Raw genomic sequence first — 26,637 nt, 5'->3', positions numbered from 1 at the left:
TTAACTGTGAAAGTCCAAGTTTCCAGAAAGGGAGTGGTTCTTGCATTACTCCAACTCTAAGTCTCTTGCAACAGTTCCTTTTAAACTAGATAAGATATGGTCTAATGGAACAGACCTACAGAATCCAGCATGACAAGTATGCTGACCTCTAATAACCTGCTTCTGCACAAAGCCAGCCTGCACACTGCTGTTTGGAAAGGATATTAAAGATAAGATTGCAGAGACCTCAGTCCAGGTTTCAGACTCTCCAACACTGTTCACCCATGAGCTGTGACTCTACCAAGTGCTCCCTGTGCTGCTTTTAAATCCATGTGCAAAGTCTGGGCCATGGTGAGACAAAGAAATGCAGTCTGGGCAGTCACTGTGGGAAAAGGGGACTAACAGAATTGTAACCTGAGCCTTACACCTACATTAAGAAAGGACTTCCCACTACATTGCTTCACAACTGCACAGCTTCACATATATGTAAAATACAGAGGAAAACAGCAGCTGGCTTCCAGAGATTTTGCTGTAGTTTTTACCCCAAATGCTGCTGTCTCATCCATGTTTCCAGGGTGCATTTTGAGGAGGATGAGTTGATGGAGGAAAGATTTCTGTTGCATTTAATGATGAGATTGGTTGAAACAGCTTTGCCTTCTAAAGGCAGAAAATCCAATAGAGCAGTTGCAAAGTCTGGGCAGGCCAACTAAAAAGGACTTATAAATCCCAGACTTCAGTGATGGTTGCTGTAGGAGTCACAGCTGAGAACTTGAGTATTTACCACCTTAATTTACACTTACCCCATTTTATGGGTGAAATATCAAACTGATGTGAGAGAGGAAGCAACTTGCAAACTCATTAGTTTTTAATGATATTATTAAATGATACCACACAATAGCAGGAGTAACATCAGGAACAGAGCATCAGTGCAAGACAGTCAGAAATGCAATATAAAATGCAGTTTCTGTGCAGCTCCAAAGAGACTAAGCAGAGGATTGTATTTCAAGCTGACAACCCTGGACTTTCCAAATCTAATAATGGTGAAATGAATAAGTGAGATGTCACAAAAATCAAGTTTTAGTAACTATTAGAAAACATAGAGTACTATGTCAGCACAGCAGCTGTAAATCTGTGAGTGGCTCACATTTAAATGGGGATACTCTTAGTGAGTTTTGGAAGCCACAGAACAAAGTCAACACTCCTGGTTCCACTGGCTCTGTCTAGACAAAGCTATGCTTGGTTTTAAGCTCATCTAGAAAAACACCAACACTGCCCTTTACATACATATTTTAAACATGAAATTATTTTCATATTTTTAGGCATGAAGCCTTTCTCCCAGAAGAAAAGTTCACTGAAAATATTCAGGCAGTAATTGAAATTACAGCATTGCCAGGGCAGAGGAAAGATGCTTTTTACAAAGTGAGACATACAAGGTCTAGCATGAATAAAAACCTGTGAATAAATACTTTTGAGTGAACTTACCAACTAGCTCCTGGGGATCTCTTTTCTCCACTTCTGAGAATTCCTGCAAAAAAGGAGGAAGAAACAGTTTTAAGTCAAGTTATGCCTCCAATCTAAAAAGCTATGGTGTTTATTTAGAAATGTACAACTTTTCTCTGAGACAAGAAAATAAAAATTAAGAATGAAACTCAATTTATTAAGTAAGAGGACAATGTCTGGACTATGGAAAGCCAAAGTCTAATAGGATGCTCCATTTCTTTGCAAACCTAAATTTAATAAAAGAATTAAGGCTTTGTTTCACCAGGTCTTGGATACTGAACTCCTCTGGAATTCCACACAAACTGCTGTACACAAAGCCTTTTCTCCAAAGAGATCAAACCATAGATTCTTCATTTTTGGTGACTGGCCCAGGGCACCAACCAGGAGTCAGAGTTTTAGAGCAGTTAGGTGAACACAGGCTGGATCCAGCCCACAGGAGACTTCTTTAGTCCTGGGAATGCCAACCACAGCTCTGTACAGCTCCCAGTGCTCTGAGCAGGATCAGCCTGGTGCATTCCCCAGAGCAAAGTGGCCAGAGCCCAGGTGCTCCCAGAGCCAGAGCTCAGGGATCAGCTCCTGATCAGCCTCTCCAGGCTCTGGAAGGCTGCCAGAGCTCTGCAGGGTCCCAGGCTGCAGAGGTTTGCCAGATGTGTGATGCTAAATCAATCTCTGCCCCTGTGCCATGCAGGGCTTTGGCTGACAAACCCTCTCCAAACCAAACTGCCAGGGAGTGTGCTGGTGATGCAGATCCTGTGCTCCTATTTTAGAAGGATGATCCCAATTTCAGCTCTCTTGCTGCTGCTTTCCAGTAGTGATACAGCCAACCTGCTCTACCAGGGATTCAAGAGCAACCTGCACTGGCTTGCAGTGCTCTGTTTGGAGATGGGCACACAGCTAATCCCTACCTGGTTAAAGAAATTAAGGACACCTCATTTGCAGATGTTTGCAGCAGAGTGTGCTGAGCAGGAGGCATTATGTAGGATAAAACACTCTTAAATATGGTTTCACGATACCGACACCAACACCCAAATATTTTGGTGCTTCTGGGAGATCCCAGCAGAGTCACAAGCGATATCAAGCTCAGCACAAATAAAGTTTCTGAAACAGTACCAGCTGTATCCCAACATTGCCCTCTCCCTCTGCCTCCCTCCCAAAGACCTTTTGTGACTCACTGGACTGTTGTCCAAAATTCCTCAGTGCCTCCAAACACTGAAGCCATTCATTGAACCTGACACTGACAGAATGCTGCCTCCTTGCTGCTTGGTAACAGCTCCCTGACCCCCTCCTCTTCTCCATTTCCAGTCAGGTGAGAGGTACATCAGGTGAGGAGAGAGCAGTGAGGTCACCAAGCCAGATGTGGGAACAGCCTGTGTCAAACTCACTCTGAAAATGACCCATTTTCAGAGAAGCCAAAGCCCTCTGGAAGCAGAAAAACAAATTTTTTGTGTGGCACTAACTGCTACAGGGCATTTTTTATAGCCATTCATGGAAGACACAAATAAAAAAAAAAAAGGAAAAAAAAAAAAGCAAGCACTATTTTTGCATTAGTACACTTGGATCACAAAAATACAAGGCTAAAGCTATTTTAGAAAAAGAAAGAAGTACACAGAAGAACAAGCCAGCTGGCCCCAGGCCCCTCTGAGATGGGCTGAAGTGTCACAGCTCCAACCCCTCTGTGACAATGCCTTTGGTGTGTGCATCAACAGCTCTCCTCCCAGCATCACAGAGAAAAATTTCAACAGGAACGTGATATTTCAAAGCAAAAAAATTATGCCAAAACAGTAGCTCTCTTTGGTGAGGGCACTGGACAGGAATCCAGTGAATCCAGACTGTGTTCTCCACAAACCTATGTGAATGGCGGGGGGTCAAAGACTGAGCTTCAGGTCACCACTGGAGAAGTGGGAGCAATTCTGTGGTAACTGATGGGCTGTGAGGACAAATCCAGATGACCACAGAGGCTGGAAAAGCTCACAGAGCTGCAGATGCAAGGTAGCATCTGTTCAGGCACATACAGTGACTCACCAGCAGTGAATACATGTGTCATTCCCTTTCAGGGGAGAACTTGCTAGATGGGTAATTAAAACTATTTCTCACCTTGGTTTGAGACAACAAGCAAGGGTTTGTTGAGGTGAAAAGAGGGAACAGCTTGACCAAACTACATCTTGCACTCTTATCTCTTGTAAGTTTTAAGTGGAACTGAGAAGGAAGTGGAAGAGACAGGCTATGTCCCTGAGCACCTCCTGATCCTTCCTCATATCTTCATACCATTTATTATTCCATGACGCTTCCCATCTCCTTCTGCCCACTTATTGCAAGAGAAATAATCCCCCAAAACAGCAATATTGCCAAGCAGGCACTTAAGCAACCCAGTGGCACAGCCAAATTCAGATGCATTAGACATGGGCTATGTGGCCCCAAAAAGGCTGCCCTCTAATCTGGGCCCTAACAGCCTTGCAAGGGGCTGTGCTGCATTTCTGACTTGTCCAGAAGCTCATTTTCAAGTCTCCTGTATGCCTGGAGTTAGTACCAAGCATAAGTACACAGCTCTCAGGAAACATGAACTCATGTGCTGAGAGAGAATCTGATGGCCAAATCCCCTCTTGCCATGCTTTATATCAGACAAAGATCTCTGAAATGTCAGCTATGTTAAATAGCATGTTCTATGAACTTCCAGAATCATCAGTAAGTTTGCTTTAACCAGAATTTTCTTCTTTAATTTGCATCCTTTGAGTCTGTCCCGTTTACAAGAGGCTAAATCAAGCCAGTCCTATCAGGCTCCACTGTTTTGCCCGGGCCCACACTTTCCCACCACAGCCACCCCACCAAGTCCAGTCCCCACAGGCCCCAGCCAAGACATTAGAGAGCCCAGAGCTACACCAAGCAAAAGCAAACACGTTCAGCCCTGGATTGCAACCACACCTCACTGCCCAGGGACAGGAATTTTGCTTAGTGATGAGTTCCTTCATACCTCCACCCACTGCTCCATTCTGAACGAGCTGGAGACATCAACACAGCTTTTCATTAACTTGGGCTGCTTTCAAACCTCTTAAATGCTTTCAAAATACAAACTGATGACCAGCTTCTCCAGTGCTTGTTCATATTTGCTCAGTTTGCTGTTGAAAACTATGAGGCAAGCATCAACAACTTGACTAAAGTTTGGCAGATGCAAGGACTAAGGAGTCTTGTTCAAACCTCTGAGTATCCACTGAAGATCCAGAACATTCTCAAAACTTCCAGTGGAGCAATCACACCAGAACTGTTCTACACTCCCTTAGGCTAATTTAAGTTTGAGACACACGATGAGTACAATGAACTGATTAGGAAAGACAGCATAAAAACCACAAATCTGCAGATCTTATCTAATACATTAAGTGGAATGAAATGGAGAATTACCAAGTGGAAAAATAAGGTACAATAAATACTGGAAAGTTGCTACCTTTTGGTTATGAAAGAGAAGAAGTATTTATGCACGGATGAGAGATTTCTAAAGGACTTCCAACCATTTGAACAATGGAAAATGTGAAGGTAACTGAATTTTATATAGGGAAGTTACCTAAATCCACTTAGGCAAAGGTGATCTCTCTGTAGATTACATCACCAATACCCACAGTGTTGTGTATCAGTATCTGACATCGAGCATAAAATCAAGCAGGTGAGTGGTTCCAGCATGAGGGATTTTATGTCAAAATTCCCCATCAAAGTAAATATATGAAATTATTAGAGATTTCAAGCATCCCAGAGCTAAAGGCATCACCTAAAGAGCTCATTTCCATTTGAATTCTGAGGCCTTTCAAAAATAAGGTTAACACTTTGCTAGTGACACCTGTACCAGAGTTTTCACAAACCAACCCCCTGAAAATCTGTACAGAAGCAACTCTAAATTCACTTACTGCTTGACTGAGCTTGAAAAAGAAAAAAAGAAAAAAAGCAGTACTGTGCTTTATCATGCACTCAGCAAGTTGATTTTCTGGCTGCCATCTACTCTGCAGCCCCGATCTCACAAGATTAACAGTTGAAGGGCCCAAAGCCAGCCAGCCTCACTCCAACAGAGCCACTGAAAGGAGTCAAGAGATGCCACAGTGCCCCAGAGCCAAGCTGGAAGAAGACTGGAAACACAAAAACAAGCAGGAGGGAGACTCTTTCCCTTGCTCTGGAGAGTAATAAAGAGCAGATTGAAGAGCACAAGCTGCTATGGACAAAGTATTACAAAACCCCAAACTGCACCTTTTTCATAGATTTCTGTGCTTCCAAGAACAACTGCGCACATCAGCTCACTAGTAAACACCACTTATGCTGTTACTAATCCTGTTTGAGTATAGGAAAAGGTTTTTCATTTTTTCCACTTTCCCAAGACAAATGGCTTTTCTCAAGCCCTGGACAGGATGACTGCCTGCAAGAGCCTGGCTCATGAGCACCAAGTGCTGGTTCAGTTTTCATGTATCATCATCAGATAAAGAGAAGCAAGATGAAGGGAGGGTGTGTACACACACATAAGGGAAGTGCTGCATTTTGCCTGAAGCTTTCACCTCACTGGGGTGACATATGGACCATCTTTTCAGTCCTACAGTGTCTCCATCCAGTTACATAAAAAACAGTGTTTGCTCTAGCTCCAAGGAAAATAAAAACAACCCAACACAATCCTCACGGCATGGAATAGAGATTAAAGGAAGGAAGCAAAACAATATGAATCTGAGACTGATGAATTCCAGTTTGGACAGGCTTGCCCAGAACAGCTTTATTTAATGGAAAGAATGGACTGACTTAAAACAATGCTCACTAAATCCTTGCTGAAACAAGATCCATAAATCCAGCTCAGTGCTCACATCCAACATAACTGCTGGCATTAACTGTCACCACAAGGTACAAATTCAAACAATTCTTGCAGAAGCAGGTGCACATGTCAGTGCAGGTGCACTTCAAGCTACCAGGAGAAATGGTTCAAGTGGGAGGCAGAAGACACAAAACCAGACTCTGATGGCTTTAACAAAAATGCGAATTTTAAGAAATGGTGAAGTTGATGCCAGGTTTGCCACTGCTCAGTTGCATTCCCAGACTTGCAGCCAACTGAAACCTGAAGCTTCATTCTCCCACTGACTTCCAGGTAATACTAAAAGCAACTAGCTCAGACAGTACCACCCCCTCAACATTTTCTTTTTTTTTTTTTTTCCAGCAAATGCTCTTGTGTTGCAGAATTTCTTTTCTCTCCCTACTACTTCACATGATTGTTTGCACATGAATTTAATGCAAATTTAAACTGGCAGCCACAAAATGTACAGACCAGTGACATCATTGTCAAGCAGTGTATTAGTTTGAAGGTATTGCAGAGAATTTTTCAGTACAGTAGCCAAGGGATCTGCTGCTGTAACAGCTGTTACAGTGGATTTCTTGAATCTGAGCAAGTGCCAGCAGCAAGTTTTTGTAATTTTCTCTCCTCTCTACAATTCAGAATATCTCCTGTAGTCCCAAAACACAAACAGCCTCTCTTGGCTGAGTATGATGGAAAGAAACTATAATTTGCAGAAAGTGTTAGAAGAGTTGTCTAAGCCAACAGTGATAATGGCCTTGCCAGAGCAAGCAGGTGAAATGCCTAATTCATGCAGGCAGCAGAAGAAAGACAACCCCAAACCCTGCATTGTGGTTTTTTTTCTACCCTTTCGTTTCTTTTTTTTTTTTTTAAGGAACATGGTAGCAATTATGTTCTTGTTTTTCCTCTACAAAGATCAGAGGTGCTCATGGGAACAGAACACCAGAAATGTCTCATTTAATATTAAAAGTGCATGACATGATTTCATTTCTTGCTCCCCAGATCTGTCTGATGTTGGTGTGCACCCAGGCTGAAGGCAGCAAACAGAGTGCATGTCAAGTGCATTTAGAGTCTGGGGAAGAGAAAGCCAGGCAACAGGAGTACAATGCTTTTATTCCTGCTCCCCCCCCAGCCTTTTTTTTTTCTTGTATTGTGAGAGAGGAGAATCCCAAGAGAAAGCTTGAAACAAGCGCATTTCCTACAGCCATATCCTGTTTGCCAGCTCTGCTACATAGCTCCAGGCAAAGTGCCCAGTTCAGCATAAGAAATTTAAATAAGAAAAACCTGTAGGGACCATGATCTAGATACCAAGAGAAATCCAGCAGCTCAGAAATAAGCCACCATAGGAAAAAAAGCTTGATACATCCACCCTTCAGTGACACTTATATACAGGCTTTACAAATCTGTTTGGAAATATAGTCACAGACAGAAAGGGAAGGAAGAACAAATCAAAGAGTCAAACATTCCTTATCAAAATGTGCATAGCTGACAATGCCTTTTACTTTTCCATCTAAATTCCATCTAAAAATACAAATTCATTAATGACATTAAAAAAAAAAAAAAAACGCTGAAAAAATCCCAACCAAGACCTGGCAAAACATTTCAGTGAAAAAATGCTTCAGAAAGGAAACATTCATAGAGTAAAGCCTTTAAATAGCTTCTTTGAAACTTGACTCCATTCACCTGACATATGCTATCTGAGTATTTGACAAAGATTATTTGTTAGGAGTAACTTCCAGTTAAGGAACTGTGTGCCAGAACTTTTGCTTTCCATGTGGAGCTACAATTAATAACACCTGCTTGCCAGTGGAGCCTGGTCCCAAAGCTACCTGCTTCCTTTCACAGCCCCAGGAGCACAACAGCTCCTGATCTGCACAGCCCGAAAATTCTTTCAGTGATTTTTGCTTACTACAATGAAATAGAAATTCACTGGTCAAGTACCAGCAAGACATGACAAGGCTGGAGTTGTCAAGGTACTTTGATGATTTTATTTTTTACAGCTTGTTGCAGTGCAGAATCAAGTAGAAGGTAAGGTGGGCTGTGAAAATTCTGAAGCCTCACAGCAGTAAAGGAAAGGCTCAGGAGAGCTTACAAAATTAACTTCTTGCACAAGCTTACTCCCCTAGCACATAGTACTAAAAATTCTTCGTGGTTTGGAGTAGAGGAAAGGTGTAATAGCAAGTATCCTCAGTGAGAAATTCATTCCTTCATGAATAGATCCCACAAAGTTTATCCAGATTTTTCTCCTTCTGTACCCAGAACAGGGCAGCTGGAAGGAGCTATTTTCAGCTATTTGCTATTTGCTGGTATTTGAGGCAATGCTCCATCTGTGCTGACTGCTCAGCCCCTCACTGTGACATGCACAGACTTGCACACTCAGAACAGCCTGTTTGAGAACAGCAGCCAGAAATAATTGCAGCTACAGAGCTGGACTTGAAGAACTCAGACCTTTATCAGGTGAAATATGCAAGGGGAAGCAGCTCCAGAAAGGACTTTTCTTCAAGTTTAAAGACAAATAGAACAAGCCTGGCTCTTCTTTGGAAGAAGGCAAGCCACACCTGTGTCAATAATCCCTGGTATTCAGTACTGCAGGGAGTGAAGAGTTTGCTGCAACATGTATGCCCGGCAGGGAGGAAGGAACAAGCTTGTCCACGGACATGTCTCATCTTCCAAACAGCTCCAGAGCTGGATGGAAGCCAGGAGCTCTCCAGGAGGTATTCCAGCTTCAGAGCCCCACAAGGCTGTGATCTGTCTCCCTCTCAGACAGAGCTGGAGACAGGAGTACGTGTGGCAAGGGGCAAAATAATCCCAGATGCCAAATGTTGTTTTGCTTCCTGCACGCAGAACAGCTTTGGCTGCCTGTGATACTCTCTGGCAGTAACCAAGGTTCACCCAGATAAAATGAGAACCAGGTATCAGCTGGTTTCATGTCTGGGCACTCACTGAAGCAGTGCAGAGACAGCATTTGCATCTGAGTTACCTCTACTGCCCTCTAAACCCTCTGCAAAACTCTCTGGTTCTCTCTATAGAGCTCTGAAAAAACATCTGTCAAACCTAAAACAAGGGAAAACCACACAGAGTTGGAAGCACAGACAGCATTTTACAAAATTATATTAAAAGGAAGCTGAAACACAGAAAAAGAATCTGAGACTGCAGTGCTTATCACTGGCACCTTCAGGCTGTGCTTGCAGGCAAAGCAATGAGTGAGGAAACAAACCACTGGAGTTCTAACCTTGACCCCGGCCCTGGGAATTGCACAGTTCATGCTTTGAAAGTGTTTACAGAGGTATGCTCACAGCCATGCATAATGCAAGGATATTAACTTAAGGATAGAACTTTTCCCAAACATACTTTTCCCCTTCTGTGGAGCAAAATAATTACACCTGAGATGAAAGTTAATGAGTAGGTTCAAGCATTTTTCGAGAAGCTGGCTTGAAGAATGTATGCTGAATTCAGAAAAATTATTATGCCATATCAAAGTAAGAGTTAATTTCAGGGATTACATTACTGCACACACACCCATTTACTGGTTCTCAGCACTTACCACTTTTACTTTAAATCAAGATAATTTTGGTATTTAAACAAACAGGTCAATGGGTAGGCAAGATAAAAAAACCACTGCAGTCAAAAGCCTCTGAGTATTAGTACACACCTACACATCATAACACGGGAGAATTACTTTACAGGTATGCTGGATCAATAAAAGCTAAACATAATAAAGAGCTGATGATTATCAAGAAGAGGTACTTAGACATGCTTAGAGGCACAGTATTCCTCTGAAAATTTGACAGCCTTCTGAGAGATCCCAGTTTGGCTGCCTCTCCATACAACACCTCAAGGATGCAGAGGGGACCCTCAAAACAAAACCAGGAAAGGAAAACATCAAAGTAGCCACCTGTTCTGAAAAACTGCTACCATGTGGCAGGCATTCACCTGCCAAGGGAGTGGCAAATTTCTTAGCTTTCCTGCACTGGCTGGTCTTGACACAACAATTAAGGCTTAAGAGTTAATGATTTCCCTCTGGGAAAGCTCCAAGAGCCAAGCTGCAGGGCTGGGCTCTGTCCTTGATCAACATTTGCAACCTTTTATTCATCCAGCCCTCCAATATGAAGCACAGAACCCCTCAGGTGAGGCTTGGAGCACAAGATCAATATTTTAAGGTTCATTTTTCATTTTCCAGCAGGGCTGGTCCATTTAGTGAGCTCTGAAAGCTTGTATCTTGTTACTGCATCAAGGCTGTAACCAGAGCCAGCTGCTGGCCAGAGCCCCAGCAACCTGCACCTGTTAACCCTGTCCTTCCCAACCAGCACAACACCACATTTCACACCCAAGCCCAAACCTCCTTCAGTTTGTAGCCAGGGCTCCAGCAGCTGAGGAAGGGGCACAAAGAACTCATCCAAGCTGTGGATTTCACTGTTTTAACATTGCTGTTAAACAGATTTTGTTGCCTATTTCTTCTCCCTTCAAAGCAGAAGGTTTTGTTTCTAAAGTGCTTTTAAGGCAGATGCTTGTTTCCAAATGGTGACTGCTCAGGTAAAAAGGATTGTGGCCACTCACAAACCTGTCCTGCTCCAGAGCCTGAACATCCATCCAGCTTTGATTTCTGGAGGAGCAGTTAGTTCTACCCAGATCTCAATCTCCAGTTTCCCTTGAGTCACTTCAAAATGCAATTACAGGATACAACTGAATATATCTGAATATAACTGCATCTGCAGCCTAAAGAGAAGGATTCTGCTTTTTGCTGCAAGCACAGTGTTTTTTAAAAACTCTTAGATGCTCAGTAACATGAATTCCATGGGCCAGGAGTCTGCTCTGGAAGAATGCTTTCAGGTGACTGATGAGGCTTAAATATTCTCCTCCTCCTGGCACACCTTTTCCTGCAAACAGGTGTATAAAACTTCTCTATTTCACCAAGCAGCAGTTTGACATCACAATGTTAGAACTTGGAAAGCTTATTGCGACTTGCTCCTTGGCAAAAAATAACCCACAGGAAAGCTGCAGTGCCAACCAGCACTTTGTATTGGCTTCCCCTCCAATGAGGAACTAGGGCTGAACAGCCAGAGAGGTGCCCCTTCATCAAAACAACGAGGTCAGATTCCCTGGAATCAAGTGAAAAGCCTCAGACAAATATAAAATAAATATCTTTCCAGTGGGGCTATTTGAAGCAGGCTCCAAATTCCACTCTCCCCATCATCACTTGACCAAAGAATTTTTACATCATTCCCCACTTTCTGTCTCCTCTGATTCCACCCACAACTGACCCTTCTGGAGGTTTTGGTTCTGGCACTATTCAAGTACACAATGAGGCCAAATCACAGGATGCACCAGCAACAAGGGAACATAATGGAGCCACAGAACCAGGCTCCATTATTCAAGGTATAAGCTCTAGCCAGTTCATTCACAATATGCACAAAGAGGCAAAACAACAGGGAAAAAAAAAAATATATATATATATATATATATGCACACACACACACACACACACACACATATATATATATATATATATATATATATATATATATCTTCAGGGCTTGAAACAACTACAATTGACTGATGAATTGCATTTTTTTTTCTCATTCATGCATTTTAAATTATTTACTTTCTGCCTATGGTCAAATTCAGACCTTGGAAAAGGCCTAGCCATATATAAAAAGTATGGGGATCTATTTAAACATGTTTCCAGGTAACTGAGCAGATGTCTCCATGAAACTGAGCAACTACAGCACTCTTCAGGTTCAAAACAAAACTAAATTACCCAAAAGTGTAAGCAAGTTATAATCAAAAGCCTCCCTTTTGGCTGCACTTTGGATTTACAGTAACTGCAACACTTGTTAGCCACCACAGACATTATGAGCTCCAAGCAGTGAGGATGGAGGAGAACACTGCCCCTTGGTGGAAAAAGGGGAAAGGAAGCATTTGCAACTGCTCCAAGTACAAATACTTCCACAGGGATTTCCATCCCTCCCCATCCCACATGAATTTCCCAGCAGCATGGCTCATGCAGCTGCACCAGTGCCCCCACAGCCACACCCCAGCAGGGCACTGGGCTGCCTCCTCAGCCCACCCAGCTGGCTCTACAGCTATCACTTAATATTCAAAAAAACCCAAAAGGCTAAAGGACACAATTCCCTTTTTCACCTGTCTCTGAAGACATCTATTAAGGATGATATGGAAGTCTGAGACTGCTGATTTTCAGAGTCAGTTCAACTTTGCCTCTCTCCTACTCTTCTCAAATCCTCACCTTTCATGCCACACTAGAATGGCAGGAATTACACTTTACTGCTGTCTTATTGATTTCCTTTAATTGACATTTTCAGTTCTTGCAGAGTTAGTATTGCACAGTCTACCAAGATACAAAATGCTTTTTCTTTTGAATACATTCATTATTTCTTTGCCTCCTCACTGAATCTGAAATGCTGCTCTGTGGCCATGTGTGGCTCTTCTTCAGAAGCACAAAATGCACCTGGACAGCAGCACACAAAACCCACTGAAAGCAAGAGGCTTTTCAAACCAGCCAACATGAAATGTCAGTGACATATTAAAGCAGCAACCACACAATTCAGTGGTGAGATTTCTGTCACGTATGATTACTCAGATAAGAGCAACTACAGTCTAATTCTGTTCTTTCTTTCTGCCAGACCTATTCTCCACTGCCCTGAAGTCCTACAGCCCTTTTAGAGAATACAGGAATGCTCACAGTTGCAACAGGGCCCTAACACAACTTCAAAACCTTGACTTACACCAAATTTATCTTCTAAGGAAATCCCACATTTTTACTTCATAGTACATATTTGAATCCAGCAGTTTTTACAGAAACATCTTGCTAGCATGTTTACCAGGGCAAAAATGCAGAAGTAGAAAAAGGATAAGAGTGAGAGTTTGCCTTTGACTATCTTTCAAAAAAAAAAAAATCTCTTTCTTGCAACAAGGAAAGGAGAAAACATATTCCATTTCCAAGTGCCTGGGAGCCATTTCACACACGGAGACTTTACCAGCTGCAGTACAGCTGCCAAGATTTCCAGCTGTGTATCACTGTAAAGCCATAAGAATATTGTGGGACCTGGAAGAAGGTGCTGCTATAAAACTAATTCAAATAGAATAGCTAAACACATCCATTTGCCTTCATCTTAGCCTATCAAAGCCCTGTGGTAAATCAAATTCTCTACAGAATTTTGCTTAGCAGCACAGTCCTCTGGTTTTTTGCAGCAGAGTTTTGGGACTGCCTGCATCCTTGGGGAAGCTGCTGGATAAAATAAATGCCCTTGCACTTGTTTATCACTCAGCATCCCTGATGAACAGGACTGCTACTGAACCAACATAAAAATTTAAACACAGTTGTCTACAGCTTCAAATGGATTTGGTCTTTTGTCCTCCAGCTTTTAGCCTGATCCTTGTCCTGTGTGCTCTTAAACATCTGCTGTTCAGCAGAAACGAGGTGAAATCCCAAGATAAAGATGATTTCAACTATTTATGATAATAGCTATTATCTGGGGATCTTATTTCACTTTTTAAATCTATCTATGACCTTTACAAAACTGCTTCATTCAGAAGCACAGAGCTGGAGAGAAGTGAATTGATTTTGGCACCTTCCATGGCCTGTAAGAGCACAGAATAATTCACTCATTAAGTTGTTCTAAATGAAGAAATTATTCCAACTAACACTGCTCATACAGAATTCTGTACTGGATGTTGCACCTCCCACATCACTGCAAAACAGGTGAGATGCTGTCAGCAAACTTCAGATCTAATGCACAACATGGCCAAATTAATGAAAGCCAACCTTCACTGTGACTCAGCCTGTGACAACTGCCTTTGGCAGAAGCCAGGACTAAAGTCAGAAACACAGGTTAAAGCTACAAAAGGTGTGGAACTAACTACAGATCACAAATGAACACCAAGCCATGCTGTTAAAACTTACTCCTCTTGTACTGAGCTTCCCCACCACCACCAGACCACACTTTCAAATACCTTTAGGTCACCAGCCTCAGGTTTTTCAGTCTCTGAATCGTCATCTTCCTACAAGACAAGAATTTACAGGATTAAGCTTAAAGAGCAGGCCTGGCAAGTAACTGAACTTACAGCAAAGGGCATTCAGCAGCCCAGCAGCAGTCCAAGACCCTTTCCATGGAGGGTAGTTTTGCCCCACCCACTTATAACCAGAAAACAAGTCCTACAGTTGAGGGCAGAAGTGTTTGTTTGGTTTTGGGGGTTTTTGTAGGCAAAAGCATCACTCAGCAGCAGTTGTCCCTACAAAACTCATGCAGCTCTGGAATGCCCAGAATTAAGACAACAAGAAGCAGCAGAATTGGGGAACAAAAGCATTTGTCCTTTGATAATTCTGTCCCCTCCAGTTGGCAGGTGGTGACTGACGAGGCTCTGTTCAGCAGTACCCACAGAAAAAGCAGCATTTGCAAGATCTGTGATAGTCCCAAGCATCAGCAACACACACAGGACACACAGCTGGCCTGCCACCAAACCAAACATGCAGGCTTGGAGAGGGTCTGGCCTAGCAGCAAGTTCCAGGGATCCAGCAGACACAACTTCCTTGCTGGTGCAGAGCTCTCGTGCCTTGCTTGCAGATGCTGTGAACCTCCACACAAGGGAACACTAACAAATTTCAGGTGACAGTCTCCTTTTTTTAAATTTTATTTTATGAACCAGAAATAAACCAAAGAACTGAGGGAACTTCTGCCCTGTGAGAGCTTAAAATACTGAACACAGCGTTGTGTGAAAATCCACCCCAGGAGAGCAGGAAGCTCCAGGTTGGTCCCCACAGGCAGTAAACCTGCTGTCCCCCTCACTGGGCATCCTCCCAGTACTCCTGTTTCTAGACATAAACACATACTCTGGGTTCAAAACAAGTTTGAAGAGCAGAAAGTGTTTTTTATGCTTACATAACTCAGCAAAATAGTTTTTCTTCCAAACATTCCCACAAATTTCAATGTTGGCCCCAGAACAAGAACTTGATATTTCAGCTTCAAAAAGGGCAACAAAGGAAAAAGTGAAATGAGAGGTGTAACTGAAAGGAAGAGTTTAGAAGGACCTGCCCACCTCAAAGCATTGGCACATGAGCCAGTTCTGACAAGGCAAGCTGGAGGCTGACCACACAATAATGGCACTAAGTTTTAATTGACTGAATTAAGATGACTCTCTTACAGATTTGAGACACAAACTCCTTCACTTCAGCTACTCTCCAGCTTCCCTTTCTGAAAGATCTACACATGACAATAATTCAGTCCAGACTGTCTAAGGTTAATTACAGTGAGTTTGTAACTAGCAAAGAACCAACTAACTTGGTGTTTACACAAATGAGATTGCTCTCCCCTCTACCACCTCTCTTATATAGATAAAAGTGATTTTCATCAAAGCAATAATGGGTTGAATTATCCATGTTGCAGACAGTAACTGAAAAAGCTCTCAAAAACTTCTGACCTAGCAGGGAGTAAGAACATTAACAAACAGAGCAGCATTACTGAGAAGTGGCTTTGAATAAAAACAGAGGTTTTTCAGTCACTGTTAAAGTAGTTAAAACACCCACTGAATTGTACAGAGCAAAGCACAGGCAGCCTGAGTGAACTTCATCCTGTTTTATAAAAACAACTCATAACCCCCATGAGCTACCAGCAAAAGCAATCCCAAGGAAGTTTTCAAGTCTGCTCAGAGAATATTTAATGGGGGAAAAAAAGGGAAGTAACTTGTGCAACCTGCACTGTAACCACAAACCTAAGCAAGATCCACTGGCTGGCAGCAGAGTGATTGACTGATTGTCCTTTTCTGAACAGCAGCTGATGATGGAGAGCTGATGATGGATGCGATCTGCACCAAAAGCTGTGCATGCAATAAAGCCACTCCATCTGCAAGCCCTTTACAACACTAACTAAACACAGCTGACCCTGGCAAGCACCTGGATCACACACAGGGCTTCCTCTGGACTACCCAGACCTCACTGAAGCAGAGTGTCCTAGGGTGCCTATTATCCCCATTTGTGTGTGTAATTTATGCTGGATATTATGTTCTGTGCCTTTAAGACTGGCAGAGTCAAAGTTTTGTTTTGGGCCTCTTATCAGCCACTCAGCGAGACATCCAGATAGCACCAGTACTTAGTGTTGCTTTTTTGCTTTTTGCCTTTGCTCTTGCTTCTGCTTTGCTTGCTCTTGCTTTCCCCCCCCCGCCCTTCTCATTAGTTAATTTAGCTAAACAGTCCAAATTGCTTTCTGGACTGCTTCCCCTGTGTGAACCTGCTCCGGACTGGGATTGGAATCACCGATTTGGAACCACCGAGCAGCTGCCCCAGCGCCGGAGGGACTGACCACCCCCAGGAGAGACTTTCTGAATTTGTCATCCTTCTCAGAGCAGTGGAAGAGTGGTGTCATCCAGTATTGTTCATTTTGTGTGCCGGGGGGTGCTGTGCTTGTCAAATAAACAGGTTCTTTCCACCTCTCTCTGAGGAATTCTTCCCGAACTGGTTGGGGGGGGGGGGGGGGCGTGTGGGTTTGTTTTTTGGATCCCCCTTTTTGGGGATTCTCTCCCAAATTTGCCCTAAACCAGGACACAGAGTCTAGAAGTGCTGGATACAAAAAGAAAAATCACCGAAGCAGTAAAAAGGTTCACTGCTTTGCTAAGGGACAAGAGAACAGAACTTAAAACAGGAACAAGAGACTGAGGAATTCCTTGGCTGCTACTTCGGCAAACGAATGGCAGAAAAAAGTGTCTCCTAAGAGACTGATCCAACACACAGAGAGCAGATTTCATGAGGAAAAGTTATAGTAGTCCTGGGTTTTTGGCTATGTGGTAGAAGAAAGAACTGGAACAGGCACAAGATAAGAAAAAGGGTGACAATAAAGAAAGGAGGTCAGAACTTTCTTTTCCCCTCCAAACTTATTGTTTCACTCCCCCAGACCCAGGGCATAACTACAAATTCTTCTGTGTGATGCAGCTGCACTCTCACACTGTGAGCTTCATGCCCTGTCCCCCCACACTGCTGTTATCTCAGAATACAGGTGATATCAGACACATGCCATGCACCTGTGACAGACAAAAGCCACCCACATGTAGACAGGACACTGTTACATCAAGGTGCCTTGATGCAGGGACTGCATTGAGCTACACACAAAAGAATAATTTAACACAGCACAGAAGTTTATTCTTTTTAATCCACCAGCTAACAGTGTGCTCCTCTTACAAGGTTCTTATAGGTCAACTATGTTTAAAGAATAGCTTTTATTTGGAGTGGCTGTAACAGCCTTTTTCCCATTAAAGAGTCCAAGGACACCAACACAGTAACGAGCAACATGAGCTGTGGCAAGCTGCTGATGGGTTTCAGGTCAAATGCTTTCTACGAGAAAACAAAGTGGAAAGGAGGAGGCGGGAAGTGCTGAAACCTATACCAGGAGTCAGATATTCCAGGTTCCATCACGGGTTCCTATTTGGGGTTTTTATTTGAAAGAGAAAAGTCTCTACAGCCTATGCAAAGGGTCAAGACAAGCTCCGGAGCAGGGAGGTACTTACTGACTGCCTGCTGTTGTCATCGTCCTCCTCTTCGTACCCTTCCTCGTCCCCATCCAGCCGGGTAAAGTCATCTTCTCCGTACCCAACTGACACCAGGCCTCCTTTCTCTCCTAAGGAGGAAGACAAAAGGAAAACGCTGAGGGAAGGGGAGGTGGCAGCGTGAGGGGCCTTCCCTTCACATCGCGGAAAGAGCCAGGCTGGCGGGGCCGCGCGGGGGAACCCCGGCGCCCCAGCCCGCCGCCTGTCCCGGCCCCCTGCCCGCCCTCACCCGTGGGCGCTCCCCCATCGCTCCCCGCCGTGCCGGCCTCGCTGTCCGACTCCGGGTCCGAGTCCTCGGCGTAAACCGCCAGCGAGGAGAGAACGCTGCGCTTCGCCGCCGCCATTTTCCGCCTCGGCCGGGCGCGCTTCTGGCGCGCGGGGATGACGCAGGCGGCGCTGTCACCATGTCAACGCTGCCCTTTTTCCGCCCTCAGCGGGCTCCCGGCGCATCGGGGGGCATCCTGCCCTCACGGCCGGAGGAGAAGCTGCTCGGGGAACTCACGGCCGGAGGGCAAAATCCTCAGCCAGGCGGAGCGGATAGTCTAGGGGGAGGAGAGGGGATGAAAAGTGGGGGGGCTGGCCCTTTAAGTGAAGCTTTTGACGTCATTTTGTGGCGCCGCGACAGCACCTGCCGGGTGTGGAGTGAGCACGGAGTGTGGGGCCCGGGACAGGGCGGAGGTGGGACCGGGGACATGGGGGGGGGGGGGGGGGGGGTACAGAGATACAGGGAAGGGGGGGGGTGAGTAGGAGCCGCCTTCCCCCACAGCTCCTCCACGTCGGGTGCGGGCGGGTTTGGCGGGCACTGCCCCTCCCCGCTATGAGCCCCTCTGCTGTGCCCCGTGGGGAGGCGGCTGAGGCAGGGTAAACACGGTATGGCCCTCTTCAGTGAGGGGGTCTGGAGGGGCATCCCTGAGAGGCCCGACCAAAGGGGGAGTGTGGCAGGGGAGCCCTGGGGGAGACCGTGCAGGTGGCGGGGGGCAGGCAGGCCTCGGGCAGTGGAGGGCGGTAGCGCCCGGGCCGAGCTCAGGTTCTTGTCGCCTCCTTAGGATGAGCGGGAAGGCTCCCCCGGGCCTGGAGGGCAGGGTCCGGAAAACACTGCTGAAGGTCTTCGGGTTCGAGTCCTTCAAGACTTCCCTGCAGGAAAGTGCGACCATGGCTGTGGCGAGAGGTGAGGCTGGGCACGGGAGACGGTGGACACCATGGCTGGGTGTCCGTCTCCATCCGTGCGGGGCGGCACTGCAGGAACTGCTGTTGTCCCTGCTGTGAGCAGACCTCATCCGGACTGAGCAGCAGCGCCCAGCCCTCCACGCCCTCCTCTGCTCTCAGGTGGTTTTGGTGGCCCAGGGGCACGTGCTGCACACGAGCTCTGCATCTTTTCCTTTCATTTGTTTTATAACACCGTCATTACATCAGCCATGGAAATGGGAAAGTGCAGCATTGTTGGTGTCTTTTCTAGTTGTCTCCTCATACCTGCCAGTGTGTTTGTGGTCAGGTGACATCAAACCTTTAACATTCAGACATTTTCAGAGTAAAACTGTCCTTGTGTAAAAGACAATACCAGCAGAGGACTTGATTTCTTGGTATAGCTGAGATCTTCAGAATCATGGGGCTGTTATCAGAAACATTTTTGTGCTGGTGTTGACACATGCCCCAACAGCCAGTTGGGGGTAGACAGGCAGCTCACACAAACAAGCTGCCAGCTCCCCCAGCAGCTCTCTCAGTGTGAATCAGAGCAGTGCCCAGTTCAGTTTCCATCTATCACCACTCCCTGTGGACAACAGACCTGTCAGAAGTGGGATTCTGTGTGCAAGGTGTCTCTACCTGTTAACCTGGTGTCACTGGCACCTTCCTGGCTTGAGCTGGATCCTGGTTAGTGCAGGAACAGTCACTCACTGCTGGATGTGATCAGTGTAGTTGAGATTTCCAACTCCTGTTTCATGTGAGGGGCCTTTCTGGGATAAGCTTTAAGAGGATGCGGTGAAGTTCTGTCATGGGGCTGGTAATGTGATAAGTGGAGGTCTGTAAAATGAGTGAAAACAGCTTTTCTGGAGGAGATTCAGCATGAATAACTTAACTTTATCTTGGTTTCTGTGTATCTTCTGTTACTTTTGTACAGCTGCCTCTAAATGTTTACAAAGCAATCTGAGGTTCTTTGAAGGAAACCACTGCTGGCATGCAAAGTATTGCTGTGCTTTTAGAACCTACACTGAAGGGTTTTGTTGCTGTGCTACCTGGTACATGCACACAGGTCCTGTTTCTGCCCCCTCCTCCTGCCTGAGCCCCAGGAACTCAACACCACTCAGAGGCCTTGAGCTTTCTTCTGTTGTTTTTGCAGGAGAGAAGGATGTCTTTGTGTGCATGCCCACAGGGGCAGGGAAATCCTTGTGCTACCAGCTTCCTGCAGTTCTGGCAGTGGGCATCACCATTGTCATTTCACCTCTGATTGCACTGATTCAGGTAACTGTCTCCTCTTAGCTGGGGAATAGCAGCCAGGGAAGGGGAGGCTCTGGAGGCACAGTAGCTGTCCTCTTGTCTTTCTGCCCACAAGTCTCTGCTGCTGACCTGCCTCTGGATTCCCCTGATGTCTTGGGATAGGTGAGGACAGCACAGTGTCTCCGGTATGATACTTAGCATTTATCTAAAAGGATGGTTTTGTCTTTAATAATAACCTGATGGTTTTTATAACTGAGCCTTTCTCCATTTTCTCCAGACATTAGCAGCAAAGCAGAGTAACTCAAATGCACCAAAAGATGGATCTTTAACCAGAAAAAAACCTGCCACTTTCTTTACCTACAGAATAATAACTCCAGGAGTGTTGAAGTTGCCTTTGAAGGCACAATTCATTCTGCATCAAAATGTCTTTTTGTTGCAGTCAATCTGTGATGGGAAGAAGCTGGTTTAGTAGAGCTGCTCCATGAGCATGTTCATCTGTGAGACTTTATTTCCTCTGTTTTGCCTTTTCTACTGTTTCATCACCTGTTGGGTGAAACAATTTCCTGTAAGAGCAGCTGTAGCATTGCTTAGACTTGTGTAGACCATTAGCACTGTGTGACATCTGCTGCTGCAGGCTGCTGGTTTGGGATTTGTTATTTGTGGAATTATTTTAACTCCTTTACAGTCTCACTGTAATACATGTTAAAAACAATAGCAGGCTTGGTAATACTTCTCAGAAAGATACTATAAAGAGTGAATTTGTTCCAAGTGTGAGGATTACTGATGAAACTCCAGCATGGCCAATATTAGTGAAATGGAGGTAAAGATATCATTGATAAGAGAGTTACAAATAGGTTGAGATGAGCTTGATGAGTCTTAAGGGAAAGAGCTGGAGTAAACCCCCAAAGTCTTCTCATCAAGCTCTGAGAAGGGGTTGCTGTGTCTGAAATGATCATGATGTATTTCAGTGTAGCTAAACTTCAAGAGTTCAGCCTTTGCAGTTCATTATTGGGAAGGCTGAGGGGTGACTGTGAAGAGAAAACAGAAACAGACATTAAATCAATTACTGAAGCCAGATATTGTGTAAAAGAATGAGATAACTGTTTTTCAGGACTCTTCATATCCTGAAATGTCAGGTGCTAGTGCAAGTCAGCAGGGGACAGGGAAGTGAATTTTTATGGCCAGAGTTCATTTGGATGTGATACCACTTTTTCTTCTTGGTTTTCATGACAACTCTCTTCCATGTTTCTGGTTCTGCTGCAGTGGAGGTTTGCATGATCCTTGTACTTTGTCCTGTCTCAGTTGTGTTAGGACATCCTTCAGTTATTTAGGAGTGAGCTGCTCCCTGTTCTTGCAGGGTGGGAGTGTTCATTTTCCATCTGTGACAACTCTGTAGTGTAAATACTGAAATATGTTCAGGTTACTGGGCCTGTTATGAGTTGTTCTTCACAGATCCCTGCTGGTGTTCCTTAGCAGCAAAAAAACTGTCTTAAGGTGAATGGATGCACAAAAATGCAGCTGAATATAAGAGCTGGATGGAGCTTACAGGTGAAGGAAAAGGCATCTAGAATTGGAGTTGTGACTAACAGGACTGCAGGTGTGTGTTGTCCTGGGATTTGATCCTGGAGGTGGAAGCTGGAGCATCACCTGGGTCTCCCTATAATCTTTCTTGGTGCTGATGACTTTCTTTATTCCCATTGATTTTAGCTTCTATTTTGTATTTACTCTAGGACCAAGTGGATCACCTGCTGGCTCTGAAGATCAAAGCCTGCTCTCTGAACTCCAAGCTGTCTGCCCAGGAGAAGAAAACCATCCTGGCTGACTTGGCGAGCGAGAAGCCTCAAGTAAAGCTCCTGTACATCACCCCAGAGATGGCAGCTGCCTCTTCCTTCCAGCCAACACTGAACTCCCTGGTGTCCAGAAACCTCCTGTCCTACCTGGTCATTGATGAAGCTCACTGTGTTTCCCAGTGGGGACACGACTTCCGCCCCGACTACCTGCGCCTGGGCTCCCTGCGCAGCCGCATCCCCCGCACCCCCTGCGTTGCCCTGACTGCCACTGCCACCAAGCAGGTCCAGGAGGACGTGGTGGCAGCGCTCAAGCTCAAGCAGCCACTTTCCACCTTTAAGACTCCTTGTTTCAGATCTAACTTGTTCTATGATGTGCAGTTCAAAGAGCTCCTTACTGATCCCTATGCCAACTTGAAGGATTTCTGTCTGAAGGCACTTGAAGTGAAGGGCACCGCTGGGGTAGGTTTTACCTTTAGGGAAGAAAACTAAACTGGACAAAATCTACCCTAATGGTCCCTGGCCTTCTAGGGATTGGTGAGGCTCTGACAGGTCTGTGGCAGGAAATGAGGAGGTCCCAGGAAGGAGAGTGGTCGTGTGTGTTTTCTAAGTCCTCTAAAAAACACTTATGTTTTTTAGAACCTCTAAACCAGGTAGAATGTGAAGGCTGTGGTCCTGTCAGGGATGTCCTCAGAAGGGGGCTAGTCTAAAAGAAAATTTATTAGAAATACAGAACAAGCATTTACGCCTGGTTTGTCACATCTTCTGTGACCATTGTATGTCTGTGTTCTGCTCTTTTAGTGTTGAGAGGGTGAGCAGAAGCATTTAAAGTGTTGACTTGTCTGCTCTGACACTAATTCTCAAAATAACTCTCTGCAGCTCAGCTATAACCTCTGCACCTGGGTGTGTTTGTGAGATGCTTCTTGCATTGTGTCTACTGGGAGAGGATGAGGGGCTGTATTTGCAGCTCTGTTGTTTGACTTCAGGCAGTGTCCTGGCCTTTGTCTCCTGGCTCCCAGGTGTACTCCGGCTGTGGCATCGTGTACTGCAGGATGAGGGATGTGTGTGACCAGCTGGCCATTGAGCTGAGCTACCGAGGGCTGAAAGCCAAGGCCTACCATGCAGGTACTGGAGTCTGCATCTCTCACTAGCTGGGAGAACTGAACTCTGCCAGCTGGGTTGGGGCTACCTAGAAAACAGCTTTCTAGGCACGCTCTGCACTCTGTGTGATGCTTGCACATCAGGTCTGTGAGGTAAGCGCCAGCCCTTCACCACAATGGCATTCCCTTGTCTCCAGAGCTGTTGGTTTTGTTGGATCTTTCATGGCCTGAATATAACAACTGCTTTTATCCTGGGTGGGGAGCTAGATTTTTTTTTTTCTGTGGAATAAGAGCAGCTGCTGCTGACTTCTGCTTGGTCCCAGGCCAGTTTAAACACTGGGAAGAGAAGAGTGTGTACATCAGACAGTTTTAGTGAGGGAGTTTGCCGGCAATGGGGGAATGAATGAGAAAGAAAATCCTCTTGTTTCTTTCTTTCTTGTTTTTTTGGGGTTTTGTTTGTGGGGTTTTTTGATTTTTGGTTTGGTTTTTTTTCTTTTTGTGGGTTGGGTTTGTTTGTTTTGGTCTGTTTTTTTGTGATGTTGTTTACTTTCTTCTCTTTTCCTTCCCAGGGCTCAAGGCAGCTGACAGGACTTCTGTCCAGAATGAATGGATGGAGGAGAAGATCCCTGTCATTGTTGCAACCATCAGTTTTGGAATGGGAGTAGACAAAGGAAATGTCAGGTGTGTGAGGCTGAGTGTTGTGCACCATCAGAGACTGAAACCTGACAGGGGGAAGGAAAAGTCTCAGGCTCTGTTACCTAATCCACCTGACTCAACTGCCTGATGAACACTTGCTTAAACCAACAAAAGCAGTGCTGGAAGTTTTTTATCTTGAAAGCAGCAAAACCAAACCTTTGGGAAGGCTTTGTAAAAACAGTAAAAACAAGGCAGCAGAGCTCCTCTTTGCCAGTCATCCTTAAAATCAAGAAAATGGGAGGAATGCTTTTCTGCCACACCCTCCAGAGTTTCAGAAAGAGCCATCTCAGTTCAATCACAGCTGTCTCTTTCACTTCTCTTAGTGTAATAGTTGCTGTCTAAAAGCAGTGGAAAGAAAATCTGCACCTAAAACAATTCACCCACCCTCTATTAAAATAGTCAGAGCCAGCTTTTTTTGGAGATCTCTCGCAGTGCACTGGGGAAAAAATAGCCCTTCACAAATGGCAATAACCATATAAAAATACAGCTCTGGTCCAAGGACAGAAACTTTGCACATGGTTTGCCGTTTCTGTTCCTCTGAGATTGCTGTCCCCATAAGGGCTCTGGGTTAGAATTCCTGCCCTGCAATATGGCTGTGCTGAGTTATTATTGTGGTGACTTGCTAGAGGAAAAATTCAGGTGCAGCTCAGACAACACCCACAACTGACCTGATCTCTGAAATCCACCTACAGAAGCTGCTCTGAATACTGTGAGAGAAGGGCAGGATATCACTGAGCCAATCCCATCAGTTCACAACTGTGCCATCCCTCTGCCTTTGTCACTGTGCTGCCAGGAAACAGTGCCTTATCAGTGACAATTTTACTCCTTGATGCATCTTTCCAAACAGAGAAGTGAGGAGTCTCCTAGGGCATGAATTAATGCCCTGCTGAAGCACTCTGCCCTGCCAATGGTCATTAAAAAAGGCAGAGAGTAACTGAAATGCAGAGGGCTGACTGAAAGTGAAATATAGCTGAAATATGCTTCTAATCTAGTTAGTTTACAAGGAATGGAGTTAAAATGACTCTTTACAGGCATTTTTAAAAATAACTTAAAGAACATTATACCCAAGCCTAGTTAACAAGGTACTGCTGCTTAGCCTTTGTTCTGTGCTGGCAGATTTCTGAGTATTCATGCATATGTTATCAAATAAGATCAGGTCTGACAACTTCTGGAGGTGACTCTTCTGGACAAAAGGGAAAACAGAGGTGGTGTCCCTTTTTATTCAGATGGAATCTGCTCCTCTCTCTTCACTGTTAATTCAGTTCTGCTTAAAATTATTTATCAATTTCTTCAGCAAACTTCCTGATGGGGTTTAAATGTGCAGGGCTCTGATGCTTCCTGCTTGGCCTGTTCCTGGGCTGTTTGTGTTTGAAGAAACACATTTGCTTGCTTTTGTCATTTAATCTTTAGCTACACCCATATGCATCATACCTGCCCTTGGGTCATGCTGGCTTTGAGGCAGACTTGAAAACATTGGCAGCATTACCGTGCAATCCTCTCAAAACAGGTATAAGCTGCATTGCTGAATAGTCAGTACAAGCAGGTTTAAAGTAGTCTTGCATTGCTGTGTTGAAAGCCTTCCTTCAGAGATTTAGTAATGATTCTATAGTAATATTTTTTGGTTAGGAAGGTTGTCTTCATCTGAGAAGCACAGTGAGGTAGAATTTCCCATGGAGCTTTTGGCTAAATGTCTTTTTAAAAGAAAGTATTTAAAAATTTGTGGTGCAGTTATGTCCCACAAAATAAATATTACCTTTTTATTAATGCTGTATTTTATGATAAAATCTCCCAAACTACTTAATTCAGTGTTCTTATTCTCAATCTTTGTAGCTGCACAGTTGTATGCATGTTTGGGATACTCAGGTGTTCATTCTTTTCTATCCATGTGGAGTGGCATCTTGCTTACATGCTGCCAAGGTGCATTTGTTTTCTTATAGCTCTGCTGCTTTCTATGTCTTGTGTGTTAAGAGGACTAAAACTTCAGTGTGCCAATTCACTTGCTGTGTTCTATCCTCTTTTATGTTTTGCTGCCTTGGTTTTTGCTGTTGTTGATGCCCACAGACACCAGACTGGTGTGTGCAGTCCTCTGAGAAACCTGCAGCCTCATGTTCCCTGTTTGACCCCATGCAGATTTGTTGCCCACTGGAATATTGCCAAGTCAATGGCTGGATATTACCAGGAGTCTGGCAGAGCTGGGAGAGATGGAAAACCATCCTGCTGCCGTCTCTATTACTCAAGGAATGACAGGGATCAAGTCAGCTTCCTGATCAAGAAGGAGCTCTCTAACATCCAGGTGAGAGCTGCAGAACTGTACCTACCTGCCTGGATCACCCTGCCTTGGCTCTGCTCTGGTTTGCCTGCAGTAACCTCTGAATATGAAGAGATGAAATGAAATGTTCTGAGTCTAGAGCTGTGTGGAGTCCCATTTCAAGGGATAGCAGAAGGAAGGGAAGCAGGGAAGGAAAAGGCTGCCAGAGCCAGCTCTATTAGAAAGGAATAGAGCAGAAACAGGGAGGTGTCTGTAGCTGTTTGCCACGTAGCTCAGAAGGGTTGGATTTGATAATTGTTAATCTATCTGTGTAAATTTACATTGAAGACTACAGTTCCTTATCCCATCTACTTTCAGGAAAAAAAAGGCACCTTAAAAGAGTCTGACAAAGCTGTGATGACAGCTTTTGACGCCATTGTGAACTTCTGTGAGGAGCTGGGGTGAGTGCATTTCTTTCACACACCACTGTTAATGCTGGGAAAAACATGTCCTGTTCTTCCAAGAAACTGTTATGGCTGA

At 44.7% G+C, this 26,637-nt stretch overlaps 2 protein-coding genes across 8 annotated transcripts in view; one reads left to right on the top strand and one right to left on the bottom strand.

The window, feature by feature from the left end:
• Positions 1 to 18,200, bottom strand: part of SAP30BP (SAP30 binding protein) — a 29,976-nt gene extending 11,776 nt beyond the window's left edge. Inside the window, exons 1-4 of one of the 2 annotated variants that reach the window (XM_009094437.4) lie at positions 18,063 to 18,200; positions 17,795 to 17,904; positions 14,255 to 14,302; positions 1,462 to 1,504 (exon numbers count right to left, since the gene is read on the bottom strand). In XM_009094437.4, the coding sequence (XP_009092685.3) occupies positions 1,462 to 1,504; positions 14,255 to 14,302; positions 17,795 to 17,904; positions 18,063 to 18,177 (316 nt within the window). In that variant the 5' untranslated portion in view covers positions 18,178 to 18,200. The remainder of the gene's footprint in view (positions 1 to 1,461; positions 1,505 to 14,254; positions 14,303 to 17,794; positions 17,905 to 18,062) is intronic. The other variant, XM_030230747.2, reaches the window with a different exon arrangement.
• Positions 18,201 to 18,207: 7 nt separating this feature from the next.
• RECQL5 (RecQ like helicase 5) overlaps positions 18,208 to 26,637 on the top strand; it is a 38,123-nt gene continuing 29,693 nt past the window's right edge. For 2 of the 6 annotated variants that reach the window (XM_030230739.2, XM_030230738.2), the window contains exons 1-8: positions 18,424 to 18,511; positions 18,880 to 19,001; positions 20,169 to 20,290; positions 21,997 to 22,515; positions 23,073 to 23,178; positions 23,723 to 23,834; positions 25,980 to 26,142; positions 26,476 to 26,558. In XM_030230739.2, coding sequence (XP_030086599.2) covers positions 18,881 to 19,001; positions 20,169 to 20,290; positions 21,997 to 22,515; positions 23,073 to 23,178; positions 23,723 to 23,834; positions 25,980 to 26,142; positions 26,476 to 26,558 — 1,226 coding nt within the window. In that variant the 5' untranslated portion in view covers positions 18,424 to 18,511; position 18,880. Of the gene's footprint in view, positions 18,512 to 18,879; positions 19,002 to 20,166; positions 20,291 to 21,718; positions 21,864 to 21,996; positions 22,516 to 23,072; positions 23,179 to 23,722; positions 23,835 to 25,979; positions 26,143 to 26,475; positions 26,559 to 26,637 lie in introns of those variants that run through there. The other 4 variants (XM_050981214.1, XM_050981212.1, XM_050981213.1 and 1 more) reach the window with 3 other exon arrangements.

Source organism: Serinus canaria, chromosome 18, assembly GCF_022539315.1.
Source record: "Serinus canaria isolate serCan28SL12 chromosome 18, serCan2020, whole genome shotgun sequence".
In the NCBI taxonomy this organism is placed as follows: Eukaryota; Metazoa; Chordata; class Aves; order Passeriformes; family Fringillidae; genus Serinus; species Serinus canaria.
Note: the sequence above shows the minus strand (reverse complement) of the source record. Positions and strands in the feature narration are given on the sequence as shown.